Here is a 21,514-nt window from a genome sequence, read left to right as displayed (position 1 = left end):
CCAGGTCACTCACCACCAAAGTCTAAGTCCTAACCTTGACCTAAAGGACCCTAACTTGACCAGATCTGTTCCTTTTCTGAGCTCCTCTCTTACTAGGCCCCCCAGGCCATCTAAGTTCACAAGGATCCTTCTTGCTGTTCCTCAAAGGTGCAAACACACTCTAGCCTTCAAACCTGGGCAGCGGCCACTCCTTGTGCCTGGGATGGTCTTTCCTTTTCCTTCATCCCTATATTTATATGATTGGTTCCTTTACCCCTCTCAAGTTTGTGCTCAAAAGTCCCTTTATCGATGCAGCCAACCAAACCACATACACGCACAGGGGGGCACCTTCTTTGCTCCGCAGCTCATTGTGAACACTTAGCTGTCACCACCACATACCCACCCTACCAAGTGTCTTAATCCCGAATCTCGACATCAGCAACTTCTATATGTCCCTGTTAACACTCTGGTGGAGGGGTCGCAAATTTTATTCCACGGGCCCACCAGCTGTTTTTTGTAAATAAAGTTTTATTGGAACACAGCACCACCCATCATTTATATACTGCCCATGGGAACAGCAGAGTTTTGTAGTTGTGACAGAGACCCTATGGCCCACAAAGACCAAAATACTTACTATCTGGCCCTTTAGAGAAAAATGTCTGCTACCCTGATCTAAAATAAAAAGTAATACTTTAAATAAAAAAGAAAATCATGTTTATACTAAAAAAAAAAAGTTTTAAAGAGATAAGGTCTTAAATATTATAAACTGAAAATTTTATAAATACCTCCTTACGTATCAGCAGAGATTTATAACTGATATAATATTGCTTTATTCATTATTTCTTCCCTTTCATTAAGTGACTAGACAATCAACAAGTATCATTTCCTCTTCCCTCTTCTTACCCTGCTTGCCTTCCTCCACAAGTTACTCTTTTGCACTTCCTTCTCTCATGCATTAACCAAATGTGATAGATAACACAAGTGATGTACGAATTCACAGAATCTGACATTTCTCCCCATTTATTATATTCAGCATGTGTTGACGTAATACAGATCAAATCAAATATTTGCAACCTTGAGAACAGCATGCTTCTCTTCAGCTCAGAGGTAAAGCGTAGCTCTTGTTCCCACTCCTTTCTCCCCGAGAGGTTAGCAGCAATTCCTACTGGCAGCAGCCTACCCACAAAATGCACCTACAAAAGTGCACTAGCATCTTCAGATGACAAACCACATGCACTTTTTCTCTTTTGAAATTTCTAGTCTTCACCAACTCAGATTTTCCAAAACTGTGATGAAGTGGGCAGACCACCATTTGTTACTTAACTTTCATTTAAATACTTAAAAAAAAGAAACCTCGAGGGAGTTTAGAAATTTATACACACATAATGTACATAAAGGTACTGGAAGTATTTAATGCATTCAAAATTTCAGCAGGATTTTTGTGAAAATTAACAAACTATCCTAGATTGTTTTGATAATTTTACGCAAAAGGCCAAGAACAGCTGAGATAATCTTAACGAATAAAATTGGATGGCCGACCAGAGACGAGGACTTAGATAAAGCTGTAGCAATTGAGAGAGTACAGCATGGATGCAGGACAGACAATGACAGGAGAACAGAGTTCCCAAACGGACCCACACTAGGTTTATGCCCACCGTGTCCGTGTGGGCAACAAAAGAAAGGGTGACCCTCTCAATAAATGGCGCCCGGTGAACTAGGTATCCACGGGGTCTGGGGAGGCATCTTGACCCCCACCCCCACTGCCTGAAAAAATAAACAAATTCTATAAAGACTAAAATCTAACTCTGAAAGAAAAACAATAAAACTTCTGGAAAATAACAGAGGAGAATATCTTTACGTCCTTGGGGTAAGTGAAGGTTTCTTAAACAGGACAGAAAAAGCACTAGCCATACAAGAAAATGCTGATAAATCACATTACATTAGAATTAAGAATTTATCTTCCTCTGACTCCATCGAGTGAGCAAAAGTGCAAGTCCCAGAGTAAAGTTATTATGTGACTGAAAAACCCGCTAAGGCCTTGTATGTAGAAAATAAACACACCGCTGCAGAGGGTACGCCAATGGCCAATGAGTATTTTTTTTAAAGCTGCAAACCCATTTGAAATCAGGGGAATGCAAATCTAAAGCCACAGAGTGAGATACCACTAAAATAAAAGTGGCTGGTATTACCAATCACTAGCAAAGATGTGAAGTGATGGGAAGTCTCGTTGTGTAAACGAATGTCAACTAGTACAACCCGTTTGGAAAGCAACCTGGCAACACCCACTGAAGCTAAATATATGTATTTTCTAAGGACTCAGCAATTCAACTTCTAGAACTGCCTACATGCAAACACACACACCAAATATATATACATATATATATATTTGCAACAGCCAAAGTAGAAATCTGCAAATGTCTATCAACATTGAGAATAAGTAAATAAAGTAAGGAAAAGGTCACACAATGAAATTCTATACAGTAAAGAAAAAAGAAAAAAGTACAAGTACACCAAAAACTTGAATGAATCTCACAAGTAAAATCTGAGCAAAAGAAGTAGGAAAGAAAGAGTACATTCTGTACTGTTCCCTTTCCAGTTAAGTTTCAAACAAGCAAAACCATCTAACACAGGAGTCGATATCACTGGACCTGGGGGCCAGTGATGGGGGAGAGAGCTGCTGGGCGCTGGTCCCACTTCCTTTCTGAGCTTGATGGGGATAAAACGAGTGTATACATTGTGCAAAAATTCATCAAACATGTACATACAGCCCTGGAGGATGTGGCTCCATTGTTTGGGTGTCCTCTCATAAAGCAAAAGGTCACGGTTCAATTCCGGTCAGGGCATACGCCTAGGTTGTGGATTCGGTCACCAGTTGGGGTCCGTGAGAGAAGCAACTCATCAATGTTTCTCTCTCACACTGATGTTTCTCTCCCTCTCTCTTTCCCTCCCTTCCTCTCTCTCTGAAATCAATAAGCATGTCTTTGAGTGAGAATTTTAAAAAAAAAGATGTATACTTATCATTGGTGCATTCTTCCTTACATATGCTATGTTTTAATAAAGTATACTTTAAAAATTAAGAGTAAAACATCATTATCATGGCTAAAATCATTGTTAGGCTAAAAATGCAAAAAGAAACATTTAGAACAAACTGTATTTTCTCCACACATACGGAATTGCACATTGTTGACTCAAATTTTCTACTTATATTGATATCCTGTTGTATACCTATTGATCTCAAAATGCATTTATAAATATCGGATATCAAAATAAGAAAACATGGTGAGAACAAGAATACTGGAGGTAGGTTTTGCCTCAAAGGAAATAGGAGGACATAATAAACTAGATCAAAGGAACAAAACTGACCTAATCAAGATTTTTGCATTGTAGCTGACACAAGGAGTGATCTAGACATGACAACATGGTGAACAAGGCCTCAGAGAAAACGGGGAAAGATGTCTCTGAAATGTGACACTTGAGGATCTGCCCCTCGCCCCACCTGACTTCTGTTTGCTGAGCACTGGGGTCAGCGTCAGCGGGGCACAGACACTGCTGCTTCCTGGGCTTCGTCAGAGAAGCCCTGCTTCCCAGGGGCTCTTACGTGGAAACCCAGCAGGTAAACAGATGAACGGTATGACCGCGCTCCTCTGGGTGGGATGCAAGGCGGGAGGCCTGGGGGATCTGCAGCCACACGCCAGCCTTCCCGGCAGGCCATGGACCTCCATAGAGTGGGAAAACCACACTCACCCCTTGACCCCAAATGACTGAGCCCATCTGAGAGGTAAGAAGCAGCCCTTCCTCTCTTACCAGTCCATGCTCACCTGGCCCAAAGATGCACCCAACCCTCTGAAATACAAAAGGGTCATTCTTGGCTGCAGGACTGACATGGAGCTGAGGAAGCAGCCAGAGGTAAGAGTACCCTTGCATGCACCTCAAAGAGCCTCACAGGGGCGGGCAGCCCGGTCATGGACTGGGACTCTCAATACTGTGGGTCTGAGACCAGAATTGACTACGCAAGTCCTCTTCTCTGCCCAACTCCACTTTAAAAAAAAATTCCTTCAACCCCATTATGAGTTTCCTGGAAAATTTACCAATTGCTTGATTCTTCTAAAAGGTGTCTGCTGCTGAAACACTCCCTAGACTGCCCTGGTGCCCCCCATCCCCAGGATTCGGTTTACTAGGACAAAAGCCTGTCGCACACAACACCCTCCTCCAGTGGACGCCTCTGCCCCACCTTATGAAAAATCTTGGAAGGCGCCTATTAGTTTGGACTGGATGGTCATTTGGGTGTCTTCTTTGTACTATTCACATCTTTTTCAGTTTAATCCTAAATAGGGATTAAGAGCTTTAGAAACCCCAAGGGACATGTGATGACACCCACAGGGTGAGGATCCCAGCAGCTCACAGGACATGCCCTGCTTACGTTCTGTGAGAGAGGCAGACTAGGAGACAAATTACCTGTGGACGGCAAAGTGCGGGAGAGGCGCTGTACATTCTTCTACAACAGTCATAAGCAGCTAAAGATGTGACAGGAATTTCAGCTCCGTGGAAGCCCCAATTTCTTACTTCAATCTCTTAAGACTTCAGAAATGGGGCAATGTTCAACACAAAAGAGTTGGTAAGCAAGTTACCATTGTTAAACTGCAAGTTAAGAACACAGGTGGGAAGAAAGAAGAGGAGAAAAGAGGGAGAAGGGAGGGCCAGCGAGGGGGTAAGCAGAAGGGGAAGAGAAAGAGGAGAAAGATGAGAAAAAAGAGGAAGAAGAGAATGAGGAGGAGGAAGACCCTCCCTTGTTCTCTCAAGTTACTTCTTTTAGCAAATATTATTAGTTTTTTATTGATTGTTTTTAGAAAGACAGAGGAAAGGAGGGGGGGGAGGGGCAGGGAGAGAGAGAAAGAGAGAAGCATCGATTTGTTGTTCCACTTACTCATGCATTCATTGGTTGCTTCTTACATGTGCCTGACTGGAGATCGAACCCACAACCTTGGTATACTGGGACAATGCTCTAACCGACTGAGCTGCCCAGCCAGGGCCAGCAATATTATTTTTTTAAAGGCCCTTGTTTTCCAGACAGCTCCTTTGCATCTGGAAGATCTTTTAACACACAGTCTGTAAGGTAGGTTGTTACCCTGATTTTACAGATGAGGAAAATAAGGCTCAGGAATTTGAAATGACTTGCCCATCAACAAACCACAGGTAAGAAACAGAAACAGAGTTCTCATGCCCTGTTCTTTGTACAATTCACAGAGGACTCCCGTCTCCTACATCCTGCTTCTCCACCTGTTCTTTTCTTCCAGTGACGCTAACACACACACCCGTCTGCCCCTGAGCTGGTGCCCCTTGTTTCTTTCCTCCACCAGGCCAGTGGTGTGGCTGGTGTCCCCAACATCCCTTGACACTTTATGCCCATGAAGGGAAGATGAATCTGAGTTGAGGAAAACATCAGAGGTCCATTCCTCAGTCCCCAGCCCTCTCCTTCCAAACTTGCTGCAAAAAGGAGGAAGAGGAGAGAGAACACACCTGCTATGCTGAACTCGAACTTACAGGCTCACCTTTGTGTCCCAAGGAAACCCAATCGTAACATTTTCATCAAACTGGCTTCCACTGGGTAAATCAATGCCACCGTGAGCTAGCTGCTCATTTATTACCTAAAGATTTTAATGGGGACATTTTTCACTGGTGTGCCTCTGAGAAGCTGTGGTTACAGTGATGCTAAGAGGAATTAGGTGACAGAAAAGAAAAAACTGAAATTATTCACAGGATTTTTAAATCTTAAATAAACCTCATGAAGTGTTGATGGAAAGCATGTAAGCTTCCAGATTATATGAAACAAAACCCTGCAAATACATGTGTTTTGCCTCTGCCCTCGCTTATCTAGCCTTAAATAACCATCACATCAAGCGAACACGGAGGAGACGGCGGGAGAGGGGAGTAGGGTAAATCTGCTCTACTGTCTCACCTGTACCGCGTGCAGTTATTACCTTCATTTCTGATGAGGAAAATGAAGACCTGAGAGGATAATGAACTTGGCTCAGAGACAGAAGTGCAGAGCTGCAGGTGACTCAGTCTCTACGGTTCCAGAACTGTTCCAGAAACATTCCAGAACCGTCCCAGAATGGATGGTGCTCTATCACATCATCCGTATTTCCCCCCATCTGTATGTTTCTCACAATCCATCAAGTCAGACAGGCCCAAAAGGTCTGAATAAACTGGAAATTATGAATAAAGACATTTGAAATGGGCTCATTAGCAATCTCCCCTGAATGCACAATCTGTATGCCCCCAAGGGCTCCGAATTCTTCATGGGCGGTGCTGGTAGAGCAGGTCCACGTGTGCAAACAACACTTGCCGGACACTCCGCCTCGGAGGGAAATGCGGTACTCTGTCAAATCCAGCTTCTGTAGCCAGTTTCCTTATAAACAAAAACTTACTACTGCCCCACCACTTCCTGGCCTTCCCTTTCTTCTAATACTTAAAAGACCTCGGGGATTTCTGCAGCTTTGCAGCTACTCCCATGAAGTTCGTTCTGCCTGTCAAAATCGATGGCTGCAGCCCGGCAGGCAGAGCCCACCCAGCCGTGGGGGCCGGGCTCCTGGGAAGGGCAAGGCTCTTCCCACGGCGCTCTGAACTGCCGCCCCGTGCAGCGCCTCTGGCCTCAAGCTACCCCGAGACGAGGTCAGCACACAAAGTCCTGCAGATGCCAGTAAATTCTGTTCTCGGGCAGCTGATGAACTTCCTCCTTTTGTCAGTGAGAAGAAAGCGCTCCTGACTGCGAAGGGAATGAACAGAAGTCCCTTCTAGCTCCCACACTCTATGGCTCTGAGAGAAGGTCCTGCCACATCCTCCCTCGCCTTAAAACGAAGCCAGAGTATTTTCAAACCACTGAGCCAGAAACTTATTTTTTTCCAATAGGGAGACGGTTGTACTGCAGCCCCCAAACACTGATCGCTTTCTTAAAGGGACATGCTGATTTCATAAAAGCACTGCCATCCATGTCATTCCAGAAAAAGATGCTCACGCAAGCTTGCACTTACTTAGGTGTGCACACGCTCACACCCTTACCGAAAGTAACTTCTCCTTTGCCAGCTTTGTCAAACAGCTGGAAGGCCACCATGAACAAAGCATCCGGGGCACACAGGACAGACTCAAAGGCCACAAATTCTTGGAAGGATATTAATCTGCAACACAAAACAAGTGCAAAGCATAAGGTCAGTAGCTTGTGGGAAATAAAAGCAAGCACAAATACGCACCAAGGAAAAAAATAAAGTGTCACTGCCAAAACATAAAATTCAAACCTAAAACATTTACAAACGGTTAGCATTGCCTTTCACCCACAGTGGACTGAAGTTACATACAGAATCTAAAAGACATGACAAGGTTAAGGATATGGCGACATAGTAGATGCACCCTAATTTCAAACGTAAGTAACTGTTTTACCAACACAACTGTTTTACCCAACTTTTGTTTCGGCACATTGCTGGACTCCAGAATCAAAGCGTAGATACTTCAGATGGAGATGTGATTGGATAACAGCACATACAGAGCGGCTCTGTCATTCATTACTACCTTTATACGCCCCGTAAAAATGGTTCGCAGACATTCGTTCGTTACTGATGTCTGCTGACCATATGTGGACTAAAGTAGGGATGATACTGGGGAAGGGGGTAAAACACGGGTAAGTCAGACACGAAATTGACCTCCAAGGCACTTCTAGCCTAGTAAGGCAGATAACACCAGTGTGGAAATAGTATACAGGAAAGACAAATCATAAGACAAGGATGAGTATGAGAGCAGAATTCTGGTAGGGAATCAAAGAAGGCTTTGTTGCAGAAATGGAATGTGAGCTAAGTCTTGAAAAATGAGTGCAACTCAGGTATGCAGTCACAGGTAAAAGGGAGGGTACTTCCAGCAAGGACACACCTGCAGGAAGGCAGGTGCAAGAAAAGCTGGGGAGGGAGTGTACCGGGAAAATGGTGAGAAACTGATTTCGTCTGTGCCGTGGAGTGCATGAAAGAGAACACTGTGAAATGAGATTGCAAGAACAAGCCCAGAGATGGGCCTGAAGATAGAAAAGGGCCTGAGCTTTCTTCTCTAGGAAGCAAGGGGTGATTGAAAGTCTCTGAGCAAGGCCTTGATATGATCAAAAGTATCTGTTAGGAAGAGTATGACAGGCTAGAGATACTCTGACTTTCAATAAGTAAACAAATCCACAAAACCTTTTCTATTTTGTATGTTAAACTATTTCAATGATACACTGAGATAGTCCAACTCTCTAGAGGTTATAGAGGGAAGAGAAAACAGGAGTGCGTTCCTATGTCTCACAGAACACTTAACTACTTCTGAACATCTGAGAGAGAGAACATATTTTTATGCAAAGTGTTACAAAGCTAACTCAGCTGTTCCCAGAATGTCACCTGATTATAACAATGTTGCAAAGAAAGGAAAAACTCTGGGTGCGTTCAGTACACTATCTCTGCCATTCGCCACCCAAAACCATCCTTACAAGTGCACGGGGACATTCAAGAACGGCATGTGTTACAGAAGAATACTTGCCCAGAACATTCTATCCTCTATTGTAACAGTGTCTCACTGAGAATCTACGTTCAAGACCCGGGGTGGGGAGCGGTGGGGAGAGAAGCGAGTTTGAGTCAAGCCTTCCTGGCTGGCCTAAAGGAGCGTACGGCCTGTTGGGGGCAGGACAAGCAGTCACGTTCGTGCATGCCCACCAGAATGCGAGAGTTGAGGGTCAAAGTAAAAGCAGAAACAAAGCACTGAGGGGCACAAAAGAAGGAATGGTTGATCTTGCCTAGAAGAATGGGGGAATGCTTCATGGAGGTCTGGAATTCGAAGAACACATTTTTAAAGCTGAAAAGATCTTAGAGATCATCTCTAAGATCTTCAACCTCTCCATTGTACTCTGGAGAAAACTAGAAGAACTTAATGACAAGTATGAAGTGAACAACTGGCTTTGACACTTTGGCCTAACAGCCAAGTGTTCTGGCTTCCATTTCGCTGACTGAGAATTCCAACTGGTATAGGAAGACGGAGAGAAGAGAGAAGGGTCGAGAGGACGTTACACATTGAGGAAAGAACAAAGGTATGACAAATGCTGTATTTGGAGAAGGATGTTGGTCATAAGGAGCAAAGAGTGGCTTGAGCTGTAATGACAGCCACCTGTGGAGGCCCTTAAAGGCCAACTTACAGAATCCTGACTTTGTTGCAGGCAGTGAGAAGTCACTGAAGGTCGTAGAAGACGAATTTGACACGGGGAAGACAAGAGCGGGGAGAGAGCCTGACAGCTGGGACTGGAGCTCCGAACCGGAGCTGGACCACTAGGACCAAGACACGAGGAAACGCTGGAGAGACGCAGGTGAGGCAGGAATGGGGCACAACTTGGCAGCCACTGGATGCCAGGGGCTGACGACCAGGAAACCAGCCACATCACTCCCGAGACTTCTAACCTGGGAACTGAGTGGGCTGATGATTCTATACCAAAACTAAAGAATAAAAAACAGGAAAGTCAGAGAGAAGGGACTGTGAGAGAGTAAGACCAGTTCTGAATGGGATGAATTGAGGTTCCAGGGGGACACTGAAGTATGTTTCCAGCAGGAAAGCAAAAGGAGGCACATGGAACTCAGGAGAGAGGCCGACAGGGTTGAGCTGTGATCCTCTAAAACTTCATGTTGAAGTCCAGTCCTCCAGGGCCCCGGAGGGTGAGCTTATTTTAAAAACAGGGCTGTTGCAGATGTAACTGTTAAGATGAGCTCACCGTGGAGTAGGACGGGCATCTGATCCAATACGACTAGAGTCCTTATCAAAAGGGAAAACTGGGACACAGACAGGCACACAGGGACTACGCCGTGTGAAGACGAAGGCAGAGCTCAGGGTGATGCTTCTATAAACCGGGGAACTCCAAAGACAGCCCTCAACCACCAAGAGCTAAAAAGGAGGCTGGAACAGATTCTCCCTCCCAGCCCTCAGAAGGAACCAGCCCTGCCCACGATACCTTCATTTTAGCTTCCAGACTGTGAGACAATACGTTTCTGTTTTTTCAAAGCCACTCTAACTTGTGGTATTTTGTTACAGCAGCCCTAGCAAACTAATACAGAGGCCAAGACTGGAACCAGCAGATTTGGGAGGTTTTTAAAACAAAGACTACTTAAAGCTGTGAACAGAAATGCCCAGAAGCATCTCAAGAGATGCATGTTCACCACTTGCAGACCACTGAGGAAGTACAGGGAAGAAATGTGTTTCTGACGGTCTGCTTCCTTTCACCACCGCTCCGCGCAGGCGCCGCAACCACACGGCCACACCTCTCACCAGTTCAACTTGCTGGCAAGGAAAAGGCAGAAGCAATCCTATTTGCTAAATTATCCCGACACAGACATCAGGTTAGTTACAAGTGAATCACACAGTGTGTTATCTGGAAAAGGGGCGTTTACAAAACTATATACTCTGAATAAAGAAATGCTTATATAGAACAAAAAGAGCACCTCACCTCTCTCAAAATGATACAAGAAACCTGAAGACTATTGATGTGCGTGAAAAAATCCTCCTGTGGCAATGTCAAAGTGGTTTCACTGCCGTCACGGGCCCGTGGACACTCGGTATTTTAGGCATGTTACAGATACCAAAAAGGTGTGTAATTGGTAATCCTGTTAGAGACAAGTACTATACTTCTATGTAGGAGGTATACAGATGAACCATGAAATCATAATGCCTTACTGTTCATCAAGGTTATTTTGAATTTTCAAGGTAATCTGACTGGAAGGCTATCAGAGTAATTATATAGTACTATATTCATTTACAGCGTGATATCTAAAAACATTTATATATGTTTTTCATATAAACAGAACTTCAGTCTTACTTTACAGATTTAATGGGTATTAGCATAAATTACAACAAAGAATATAAGCTTAATCAAGTTCAGACCTGGCTGCTGAGCTCACTTCGTTCCCTTTTCCACCCTCCACTCCCTAAACTTCTCTGCCAATGTTAGCCGCCCTTTAAAGTGGATCACGCAACTCTGACGAACTCCATGTCTAGTCTCTTAGGGAAAGTATATGACGCTAGTGTTCACCTGCAACAACTGATAGTGAGTCAGGGGTCAGCTCACATGGATGCAAGTACAGAAGTCACGTTTTCCAAGGCCCGCAGTGCTCGGAGAGCAGGTCTCTAACTCCTCTACTTTATGCTTCTGCTGCTATGGGAGATTTTCTGAGGTAAGTCTTTTTTTTTTTTTGAAAATTCAGTTTCATTTTCATTTGCTATATAAGTGAAAGGCATTTCATGTTAATTACTTAGAAACATTTGCATATGTTAATTGGCTCACTTATTTCTCTTTCTCTTTATTGTATTTTTTCCCATAGGTAAGTCATTTTTGTTTTCCAAATGAGAGCTTTTTTCTCCTCTGACAGCCATTTGTAACAGCAGCAACTTGACAACTCCATGGAAGTCCAGGTAAAGCAGCGGAAACACATGCACCACTACCAAATACTGAGCCAAAGAGGAAAGGGATTAAAAGTGGACTAAACTTATGACAATGCAAGATTATATATATCATATACATAGAAAGATTCTGGAGGGATACATACCAAAATGATCACAGTGCCTCTTTATAGTAGCACTACTTTCGGTCTCCTACCCCACCCCTTCTCAACTTCGTAAGGGGTAGCTCTGAGCCTAGAGAGACTTAAAATTCCATACAGAATACACACTGAAAACCATGATATTATGGAAAAGGTCTTAAGTACTATAAGAGACTGGAGATAAATGACTCGATGAATTCAGAGGATGAAAAGATTATTGTTTTAGTGAGACAAAGGAGGAGATGGAAAAATTAGGAACATATGACGTCAGAGGGAAGATGGGACCAAGGGCACATGTAGCAACTAGCCTGGCAGGAGAGGTAAGGTGTGAGTAAGGTAGGATGGGCAGTGGGAGAAAGAGAGGCCAACAACTTCAGAGGGGCTTCGGAGCTCACTCTATGTGCTGGGCACAGACCTGCGCTGGGAATACTCATGGGAAAACGCAATCTCCAGTCCCCAAGAACGGGTGGTCCAGGGGGCAGATGGTGAGCCGGGAACCAAAGAAGGCGGGCCAGAGATGAAGACCACAAGACGTGTGGGTGTGGAGTGCGGGCAAGTGCAGCACAAGGCACGGTGGTCGTGTCCTGATGGTAGACAAGGGTCTGAAACTCGTAGACACGATGAAATTGTGCTTCAGACTATTTAATCCAGCAGAGGAATGACAAACGACCTGGAAGGAGAAGGCGGAGTTGGGGAGATGTGTTGGCTGAGCCCAGGAAAGAGCCAGGAAGGCCTGAGGCAGACAGGGAACAGTGCTGTGAGCGCCAGAGGACAATCTGACAACACAGCGAGACTGAAAATGCCGACGCTCTTTGACACCATAATCCCACTTCTAGGAATTTATCCTAAAAAAGAATTAATGAATGTGTGCCACTTTCACCTAGAACATTGTTGACGATCATGAAAAAGTGTAAACCACCTCAACCTGTGCCTGTATGTGACTGACTTATTAAAGGAATACTATCAACCACTAAAAATTGTTGTCAACAAATTCATGTTATTAAACAAAAATTCAGTTACACTAATATTTGTGTGAAGTGCTCCCATTTTGTTAAAAATGGGCAAAAGTAATATTTGACACACACACAGTCTGAAGGCCGCACACCAGACATTTAAGTTTTCTTCCTTTTTGCCTGTCGTCCATATGTCCTAATCTTTCCAATAGCACACACAGTACTATTTTTGTAAAAAAATAAAAATGTTTACGAAACAAAATAGCCAAAACCAAGACTTGGGTAACGACAGAAGGACTGAATTCTTATTCAGCCAGGGTGGGTGGTGGGCACCCTGACCGATGTGGCTCAGTCGGTTGGGTGTCATCTGCGAAGCGTAGCTCTCTGGTTTGACTCCCAGTCAGGAGGGCACGTGCCAGGGCAGCAGGTTGGGCCCTGGTCGGGGTGTGTTTGAGAGGCAATAGATCAATGTTCCTCTCCTTCTTTCTCCCTCCCTTCTCCTCTAAGAATAAATAAAATCTTCTTAAAAATAATAATAAAAAGAAGAACTGGGGAGAAGGGGTTAGGAAAGGGCCTGAGAAAAGAAACCAATGACTGAAACACTCCTACTACCTGTGGCTACCCAGGGTGGATAACCTCCCGGTTCTTCCATCCCACCCTGCTCGTGCTCATTCACACCCCATGTGGCCCCTTTCATCTCCTGCCTGGCTCCTACCTCCAGGCCAACTCTGTGGCTATGAGAGTTTCGGAGCCTGCACATAAGGGTCTGATCTGCTCAGACTTCAGGAAGTTTGGTTGTAGACAGCGCACCATATCAAAATCCAATTACCACTTTTACTTAAGGCTTGTAACCACAAGAGCGCTTCGCAAGAATAACTTCTCCTTATAACCCTCTTCTGTGTGTTATAACAGAAGCCAAACAATTGTCCAGGATTAATGGAAGAGATAAAAGTAAAATCTAACTCCAAAAACAGGGCTCCAACCGCCAGACCACCCAGGTTTAAGCACCCGTGAATGTCAAGAAAAAAGACACACACACACAGAACTGGGCTTTCCTGTGATCACCAGTTTATCCAAAGAGTTTGGGTCTCCATTATTTGAACATCTTTACTAGCTTTGGAGGTTTTCCAGCTCTTTTATCTCCCTCCCAAATGCCTTGCAAAATACAGTGTTCGGGCCACAAAGCTCATAGGTACCCTGCATCTATTACATGCCAGGCAATACCTTAGACAGTACAAATACCATGAAAATGAGTAAGACTGACAGAATCTGTGTCCTCAAGGAATTACACTCCAGAGGGGAAAGCAGGCAATGAGCGCACACACACACACAAACAGAAAGGTAAGGTGATTCCACAATCAGATCACTGCTGTGTGGAAGATGAGGAATGCATTCAACTAGTGTTCCTCAGCCCCAGAGAGCCTATTTAACTGGTCTGAAGAGGACCTGAGCGACCATTTTTGTTGTTGTTGTTGTTGTTGTTTTAAACTTCCCAAGTGGTTCTACCCTCTAGCCAAGCTTGAGAATGATGGGGATGGCAGAGAGGGAGCCACGCTGCCCAAGGTGGTCAGCAAATGCCTCTCAGGAGGTGACATTAAGATCTGAAAGACAAAAAGAAGGAAGCTCTGGGAAGATCAGGAGGAGGGTATTTTGGGCAGAAGGAAGTTCAGTGCAAGAGCCTGCCCTAGGATGGGCCAACCTGGGCTAGTTCCATGGGGCAGGAGACACCTGAGTGGCTGGAGGCTAGAGGAGGGAAGTGAATGGGGACGTGGGGATGAAGGGGTGTGCAAGGCATACGTGTGTGGACTGAATTCCAAGCATACATGAGAAAGAGCCACTGTTGGAAGATTTTACTCAAGACCCTGTGGAGCGCAGACTACAGGGCCAAGCAGTGAGTCCAGTCAGGAAGTGGCTGCAGCAGGCTGGACTGGAGTGAACAGGAGAGACATAAAATGTGAAGTGGTCAAACCCAGGATACCTTTTCTAGACAGAGCTGGGAAGCTGGAGTGAGGGGCTTGTCCTAGAAGTCCAAGCACACCACTTTTAAAACGTAGGGGCAAGTCAGGTGCCAGCTGGGGACCCCGGGTGGCCTGTGGCTGCAGGGGTGGTGGCAGCCAGAAGCACAGACAGACTCCAAGGCCCTGAGGTTACTGAAGATGTGAAAACTGCTAGCCAGGCAATGACAGAGCTCATAAATAAAGATTTTATTTAATAGGCCAGATGCTGGTCAGTGAGCAAACAATCTATGCTTCACAGCTCCAATTATGCAAATTTCTTAACAGGATCTAAAAAGAAACAATGAATTATCACTTAATTTTATATTCTAAAAACCATCAGTAATTAGGTAGAAAGAGACCCGAGTTCCAGTTTTTCCTTTGCCTAACTAAATGATTTTGCCAGGCAAGTAGGAGGGGAACCTCCTTTCCTGATCTATAAAAGGTGCTCTCTCCAACGCCTTTCATCCTACGATCCCACTTTCTTCCATGTTCAGTTACAGGGAGCCTTGCAGGCCCACTCTGGCTCCAGCACTGGCTTTGGCGTTCCCGGGGGTGCATCTGTTCTGAGGCCAGCTGGGCTTCTCAGCTCAGGTTCAAATCTCACTGCAGCGTTTGCCAAGGGCCTATTTAAATTCATTGGCTCCAATGAAATCTGGCAGATTGAATATTGTTCAAACAAGTAGGCTACTGCCTGGCTTTAAAAACCTATTAAAGATTTTATTAGCAATTTTACTGTATTGTTATCATGAGTTTAGCCTATAAATACCACCTCTGCATATATCACTGCCTCCAGATCACCAAAAAAAGATAAATATATAGGCTCTCGTAACTGTGAGCTTAATGCAGTAAGCGATATGCCCACACTACCTGTCTGCTGCCTTGTATTTCACTTCAAATAGCACTTGAGCTGCCCAAGGCTCACTGTGCCAACTGGTGGGATTTATGGAGGGTGTTTTTGTACCTCCGACATTTTCTCCCGTTCCAGAGGGATCACACGTATTTACTAGATTTGATTCACCCCTCCTACTTCTCTTTTGCTAATAGTTAATTCAATTACACTCTAGAAAATGTCTTTCACCTACATATCCTCTGTTCCCCATTCCTTCTTACCCTCCCTGTTAAATAACACTGCCTGATGACCTCAGAGGAATGTGTCCCCTTGTCCTGCCACCACCCCCAATAACCCCTCTTTTAACCTTTGAATCATTAAAAAAGCTCTAATCATGGCCAAGTCCCACACAAGTGATACCACATCAAGGAAAAGAACCACCACACCTCTTTAAAACTAAAGGCAAAACATATTCTGTATCTTCGTAAGACCCTAAATAGATACACTGTTATTTCTTAAACACTAATAGACACAATTTCTTTAAAAACCTAAATATCTATTTCATCATATTATACTGTCTATTTTGTAAAATTACCACTATTGAGAGCAGAATTTAAGGTGCATCACAAATATTCTGTATTTTAATTACATTATGGATTAAATAGTATTTTGAGATCTATCCAAAGACTTTATGGGTTTTTTTTTTTTAAAGGAGAAGTGTCCTAAGTTAAAAAAAGAAACATAATTTTAAATCGGGACTGCCATTAAAAGGGGAAAGAAAGGCTATTGGCAAAAAAGGGGAAAAGCAGTTGTAAACCATACTGGAAAATCAACTTAGGCAAGCAAAGTAGGTTTTTTAAAAATCTAGGTTTTCTAAATCTTCCCTTCTTCTTCTTCTTCTTTTTTATCCTCACCTGAGGACATGCTTATTGACTTTTGAGAGAGGAAGGGGGAGAAATTGAAAGAGAAAAACATCAATGTGAAGGAGAAACACCAGTCAGTTGCCTCTCATATGTGCCCTGACCAGGACTGAACCTGCAACCTAGGCACGTGCCCTGACTGGGAATCGAACCTGCTACCTTTCGGCTTATGGGATGATGCTCCAACCAACTGAGACACATCAGCCAGGTTATCTCCCTTATTCTTGTAATTGAGGCTGAATGAGAAGGCTTCAACTTTATTAAAATGCCAAATAAAGAATGATAATGGGGAGATAAACTGCAGATAAGAAATCAGTAACTGAAAGCCAGCAGGCACACCAATTTGTTAACTGGCATTTTTGAGGTGACCCCTGTACACTGGCAATCACTGCAGAAAGTAGCAGGTTAGTTATCAGATTGCCACTGGATAACCAATTGCTTCAAATGCTCCCTAGACAGCGCGGAGCTGAGCTCTCACTGCCAGCCCCTTTGTTCATCTGACTTCAGTCTCCAGTCTGATGGTTCCCCTGGTTTACAGCTGAAAAGCACAAAAAGTACCCTCCACTCCAGAGACTCTGTGAGAGCCTAAGGCACAGACGGCGGCCTGAGGAAGAGTTTTCTCATGCACACTCCCAGCAGATGTCCGAATTACCTATGTGTGTTCTCTGCTCAACGAGCACTTTAAAATACCAAAAAAAATGAATGAGCTAAATGATCTTCTAAACTGGAACACAGTGCCTTTCTCACAGTGTTTTTCTGAACCTTGGAAGCAAGGTCATGATGATTAAAACGATACCTGAAAACGAAAGGTGCTGAAGCACAGACACACAAAAGCAGGAAGAGCGAAGGTGCTCCTGTCGTGCGTCTGCCAATGACGAAACCCCAACTAGTCACTGTCAAAAAACCCCCAAAATGGAATAAACTAAATTTTTTTAAAAAATTGGAATGGAATAAACTAATTTTTTTAAAAAAAATACATGAAATCAGTTTAACCGATTCCTCTTTGAGAAACATTATCAATTACTCAGGAACAGTTTTAACATTTTTTTCCATTCGGTTACAAATCCTATGTTTTGGCCCCACACAAAAACCTTTTTTGATGTGATTGTAACATAAGCCACTGGCAAAGCAAACATTAAGTGACTGAAACAGCCTTTATCATGTTTTTAAAAATAAAATTATTCATGGCGTGGGCAAGAAGAAATAGAAGTACACAGACTTGAGCCAGAATATCACACACACATACACAACAGCCAACATTAATATCTGCTGTGCCAGCTGAATTCAAATTAACCCAATTTTACATGTTAATTAAACCAGCTATTTTCTTCTTATTGTATTTTTCCTTCTTAAATAGTAGAGTCTACAAGTGATTCCCAACAGACTTGTTCCAGCAACAATGACGTATTCATTTACTTCTATTATGACCGTACAATACAGTAACTGAGCAGTAATTTTCCACAGTCAATTACATGTGTGCTTCTTTATGCTTAAAGATGCTGAAATAATGTGTACTATAGAGCCATATGCCTAAATCTCCAGTCTGCCTGAGGCAGTTGCCTGGGTAACACATTTTCTCTCTGGTTTAGCATAACCCTTCATTGAATATCATTAGGTGTCATTAAAGATGAAACATTAACATGAACTTCAATACACTACTTAGATAGAGTCATTTTACCCATGTAAACAAGCGCTCCATCATTGATAAGAAGCTTAAAATTCATTATGCTTTTCTGTATTTAAGACCATGAAAAAGAAAAAAAAAAGTGTCCACGTGTTGATTCCAAATTGAATTTGCAAAGATTTCTGTTACCAGAAGAAAACTCAGACCCAGTTTCAGGGGTAACACTTCTCATCAACAGGGTCGTAATAGTCCATGTAAGCATAGGAAGATTAGGTTTTTAAATTTTATTCGAAGTTGTAAAATATTTCCATCAATTTCATCTCAGAAAATCAGACTGTTTCACCCTCTTTTCTAAGGGTGGGGGAAAGCACTCGTGTTCAGTAACAATAAATTTGTTGAATAAGGTGTTTAAAAATCAAAGCTCACAGTGATACTGAGAAGGCACAGGATACGCCATGCATTATTTAAAAGACAGTATCTTAAATACTAAAAATTTAATGAAGTGTTCTATAGTTTGGATCTGGCAATATATGGTTTATATAGGCTATTCCAGAGCAATGCCAGCTGTTAAGAGCAGCACCCATTCCCAATAATCTCCGTCAGCCTTCAACCCATGCCACCCAAACAAGCAAGTATGTCTCTTAAAAATCATGTGCTTTCTCTACAGTCTTAACACTTACAACCTCCTTTCCCAACCAGATTACCACGATTACACCATGGAATTATAAGTTTCCTGAGACACAGCATAATTCCCTGTAAGACTAAACTCTTGGCCTCTAAGGAACTACAATTTGTCCCCCATCACCTTCATTACAAAGGGGCTCCAACTTCTCAGTGTTGAAGGACACGTACAAAAACAGAATGGATCATCTAAAGGCATAGCTACCTCCAATATACTTTCCCACCTTTCCCATTCCAGGAGAAAGGCGTGCTCCAAAGCCCTGGAGGTGAAGGTGAAGGAGCTGACTGAGGTTCAGGAGGCAGCCCCAAAGCTGTCCACAGTCAACATAAGAATAACTAGAGAAATCTCTGCCCAGAACAAATGGGTTCTTGGTGATGGGGATTGAGATCCCAGATACAGCTATGATGCTAAACTGGGGGATCTTTTTCTTTTTCCAACATCCGTTTCCTAATCCCAAGTAGTGAAGAAATGGCACGGGAAATGGAGTGACTTAGCTTTGGGCGGCGCTATGCTCTTACCTCCCACCATTCCACAAATATTCATGCAGCGGTTTGCAAAGGCGACTAAAACCTCAGTCACCATGGTCAGGCCAGGGGCTGAGATGTGATGAGCAAAAAGAAAAAATTATTTGATAGTAAATGTGTATTCCATTCTGGTTTCCATGCTCGGCTTTGAAATGAGGTTAATCATGAGAAACAAATTGATAACAAGAACAAATGTTTAAGTAAAATGTTTGCAAGATCTACTGGAATGAGCACAGATTCAGTCACATCTCTGAAGTCTCCATGACAAGTTGTGTTCTAAATGATTATGTAACATGTTGTAGGAATTCAAATAAAATTTTAAAAAACTAAAACTAAATTGTATAAACTGTCACTAACAGGGAAAAAGTAGCCTAGTGACTCAGTAAACATAATTAATGAAAACTGAAATAAACAGTGATTCCTGCTTACAATATTCTGATTGTCCTCTTTCTGGATTTAACCCCAAACCACAATAAACAGAATGCTATTTCCATCCCTATCCCCATACAGATTAATTAAAAGTCAACTCTATGAACATAATTTGCTTGCCTAAGAACTGGCCAAGACCTAGTAAAGAAAAAAACATAAATTTGTCATATTTAATTATGTTTTGCATTACAAATTATCTTGAACAAAATTGAACACGGACCACCCAAGAATGTAGAGTTGCATGCAAATTTACCTGAGCCTAGTCCGCCCAGATAAATTTTATTTTACGGCTTGGAAGAACCTATGTAAATTCTGAAAAACAAGTAAGGAAAGAAAAATTTTCAGTCCCAATTGATGCAACATGTTTTCCCATCCTTCTCCCACTATCTCCACATCCATTAGCAAATCCTATTTCTAAAGTTCTCATAACAATACCAAGCTCTCTTAGGAGCAGGCAATTACAACACAGAACAGCAATTGTAAATAACAATAAAATTGGAAACTGTTGGGAGTACTTTATGTTTCTGCAAAAGCAAATTAAGCTACAAGACTCTGAGGTTCTTTTGCTTTTTCTAGGTACAATGATTGCTAATTATGGAAAAGCAACATTAGAGCTCAGTGCTTTTTCCTTTAGTAAGTTGATGACTGTTTTACTTCCTGACTTTAAAAAAGGAAAAGAAAGCACTAACCAGAAAATCATAAAGCGATAAAAAGAGGGTTTCAATATGTATTACACAGTCAGCCCATCCTCAGGTACTTTCAAGGGAAGTTTTCCCCAAATGGACATGCAACAACGTTATTGAATTGTACACATTATATTCTCACAGACCACGAGCAGGGGTGAGGTGCCCAGTCAGCAAAGCCCTTGGCCTTCCTTCACAGGGGGCTGAAGGGGGAGGGCAGGAGCCTCAGGGAGGATCAAGAACCTAATTCTATGGGTGTCTTTCTTGATAAAAAGAACTGACTTTTGTAAAAAACGAGAACGACCCAAGACTATGTGGTACCCACCCACTGGGAGAGGATAAAAGCGAAGACAGGAGAAGAAAAAACGACTTGCTAAAAGCTTCACACCAGTTACAGAGGGCATACCAGTGTTACAGTGTTCCTGGGGCAAAATGACTACAGCGAAACGCGGATACAGAACCAGACAGACAGCCTGAGAACCCGTCCCTCAGCAGCTTGGTAACAGTCCCTCACACACTCGTGGCACTTCATACACAATCCACTGAAATTCATTAGGAAAAGCCAAAACATCGAGGGAGTACTACTACTACCTGCCAGCCACACTGCTCTAGGACCTACAGACTCAGCAGAGACAAAAATCCCTGCCTTCCTGGAGCTTACAGTTGAATGGGTATGAGAAAATAAAGGGGGGGAGGCGATAAAACAATAAAATCTTTGTTGTAAGAGAATCACTAAGAGAAGCACTGCAGTAAAAGGGTAAAGGAGTGTTGGGGTACCACTTAAAACAGTTCGGGGAAAGCCTTCCTAAGGAGTCATCAGAGTGAAGACCTTAAGGAGGTGAGTTTCTTAGGGGAAGAGGAAGTACAAAGGCCCTGAGGTGACACAGCCTGGAGTGCTCAAGAGGCTGCAAGAAGACTAAGGTGGGGGGGGGCACACAGCAGGAGATGAAGGGGGTCAGGGGGCACAGCAGGAGATGAAGTGGTATACAGGAAGGAAAGAGTGGGCACTGTAGGGCCTTGCTGGCCACACTAAGGACTTTGGCTTCTACTCTGAGTGAAATAAGGAATCATAAAGGTTGTGAGCCAGAGAGTGAAATGATCCAACTTAGTTTTTTAAATCCTCACCTGAGGATATGTTTTATTGATTTTAGAGGGAGGAAGTGAGAGGGGAAAGAGAGATGACACCCTGTACACACCCCAACCAGGACAGAACCCACAGCCTAGGTATGTGCCCTGACTGGGAACTGAACCCTCAACCTTTTCGTCTATAAGATGACAGTCCAACCAACTGAGCCACTGGGCCAGGGCC

At 43.3% G+C, this 21,514-nt stretch overlaps 1 protein-coding gene across 2 annotated transcripts in view; it reads right to left on the bottom strand.

Annotated features, from left to right (window-relative positions):
- The window catches only part of SLC25A13 (solute carrier family 25 member 13), a 169,345-nt gene that overhangs the window by 98,412 nt on the left and 49,419 nt on the right, over nucleotides 1–21,514 (bottom strand). For both annotated transcript variants that reach the window (XM_024577240.4, XM_024577241.4), the window contains exon 4: nucleotides 7,039–7,154. In XM_024577240.4, the coding sequence (XP_024433008.2) occupies nucleotides 7,039–7,154 (116 nt within the window). The remainder of the gene's footprint in view (nucleotides 1–7,038; nucleotides 7,155–21,514) is intronic.

Source organism: Desmodus rotundus, chromosome 6 (genome assembly GCF_022682495.2).
Source record: "Desmodus rotundus isolate HL8 chromosome 6, HLdesRot8A.1, whole genome shotgun sequence".
Classification (NCBI taxonomy): domain Eukaryota; kingdom Metazoa; phylum Chordata; class Mammalia; order Chiroptera; family Phyllostomidae; genus Desmodus; species Desmodus rotundus.
Note: the sequence above shows the minus strand (reverse complement) of the source record. Positions and strands in the feature narration are given on the sequence as shown.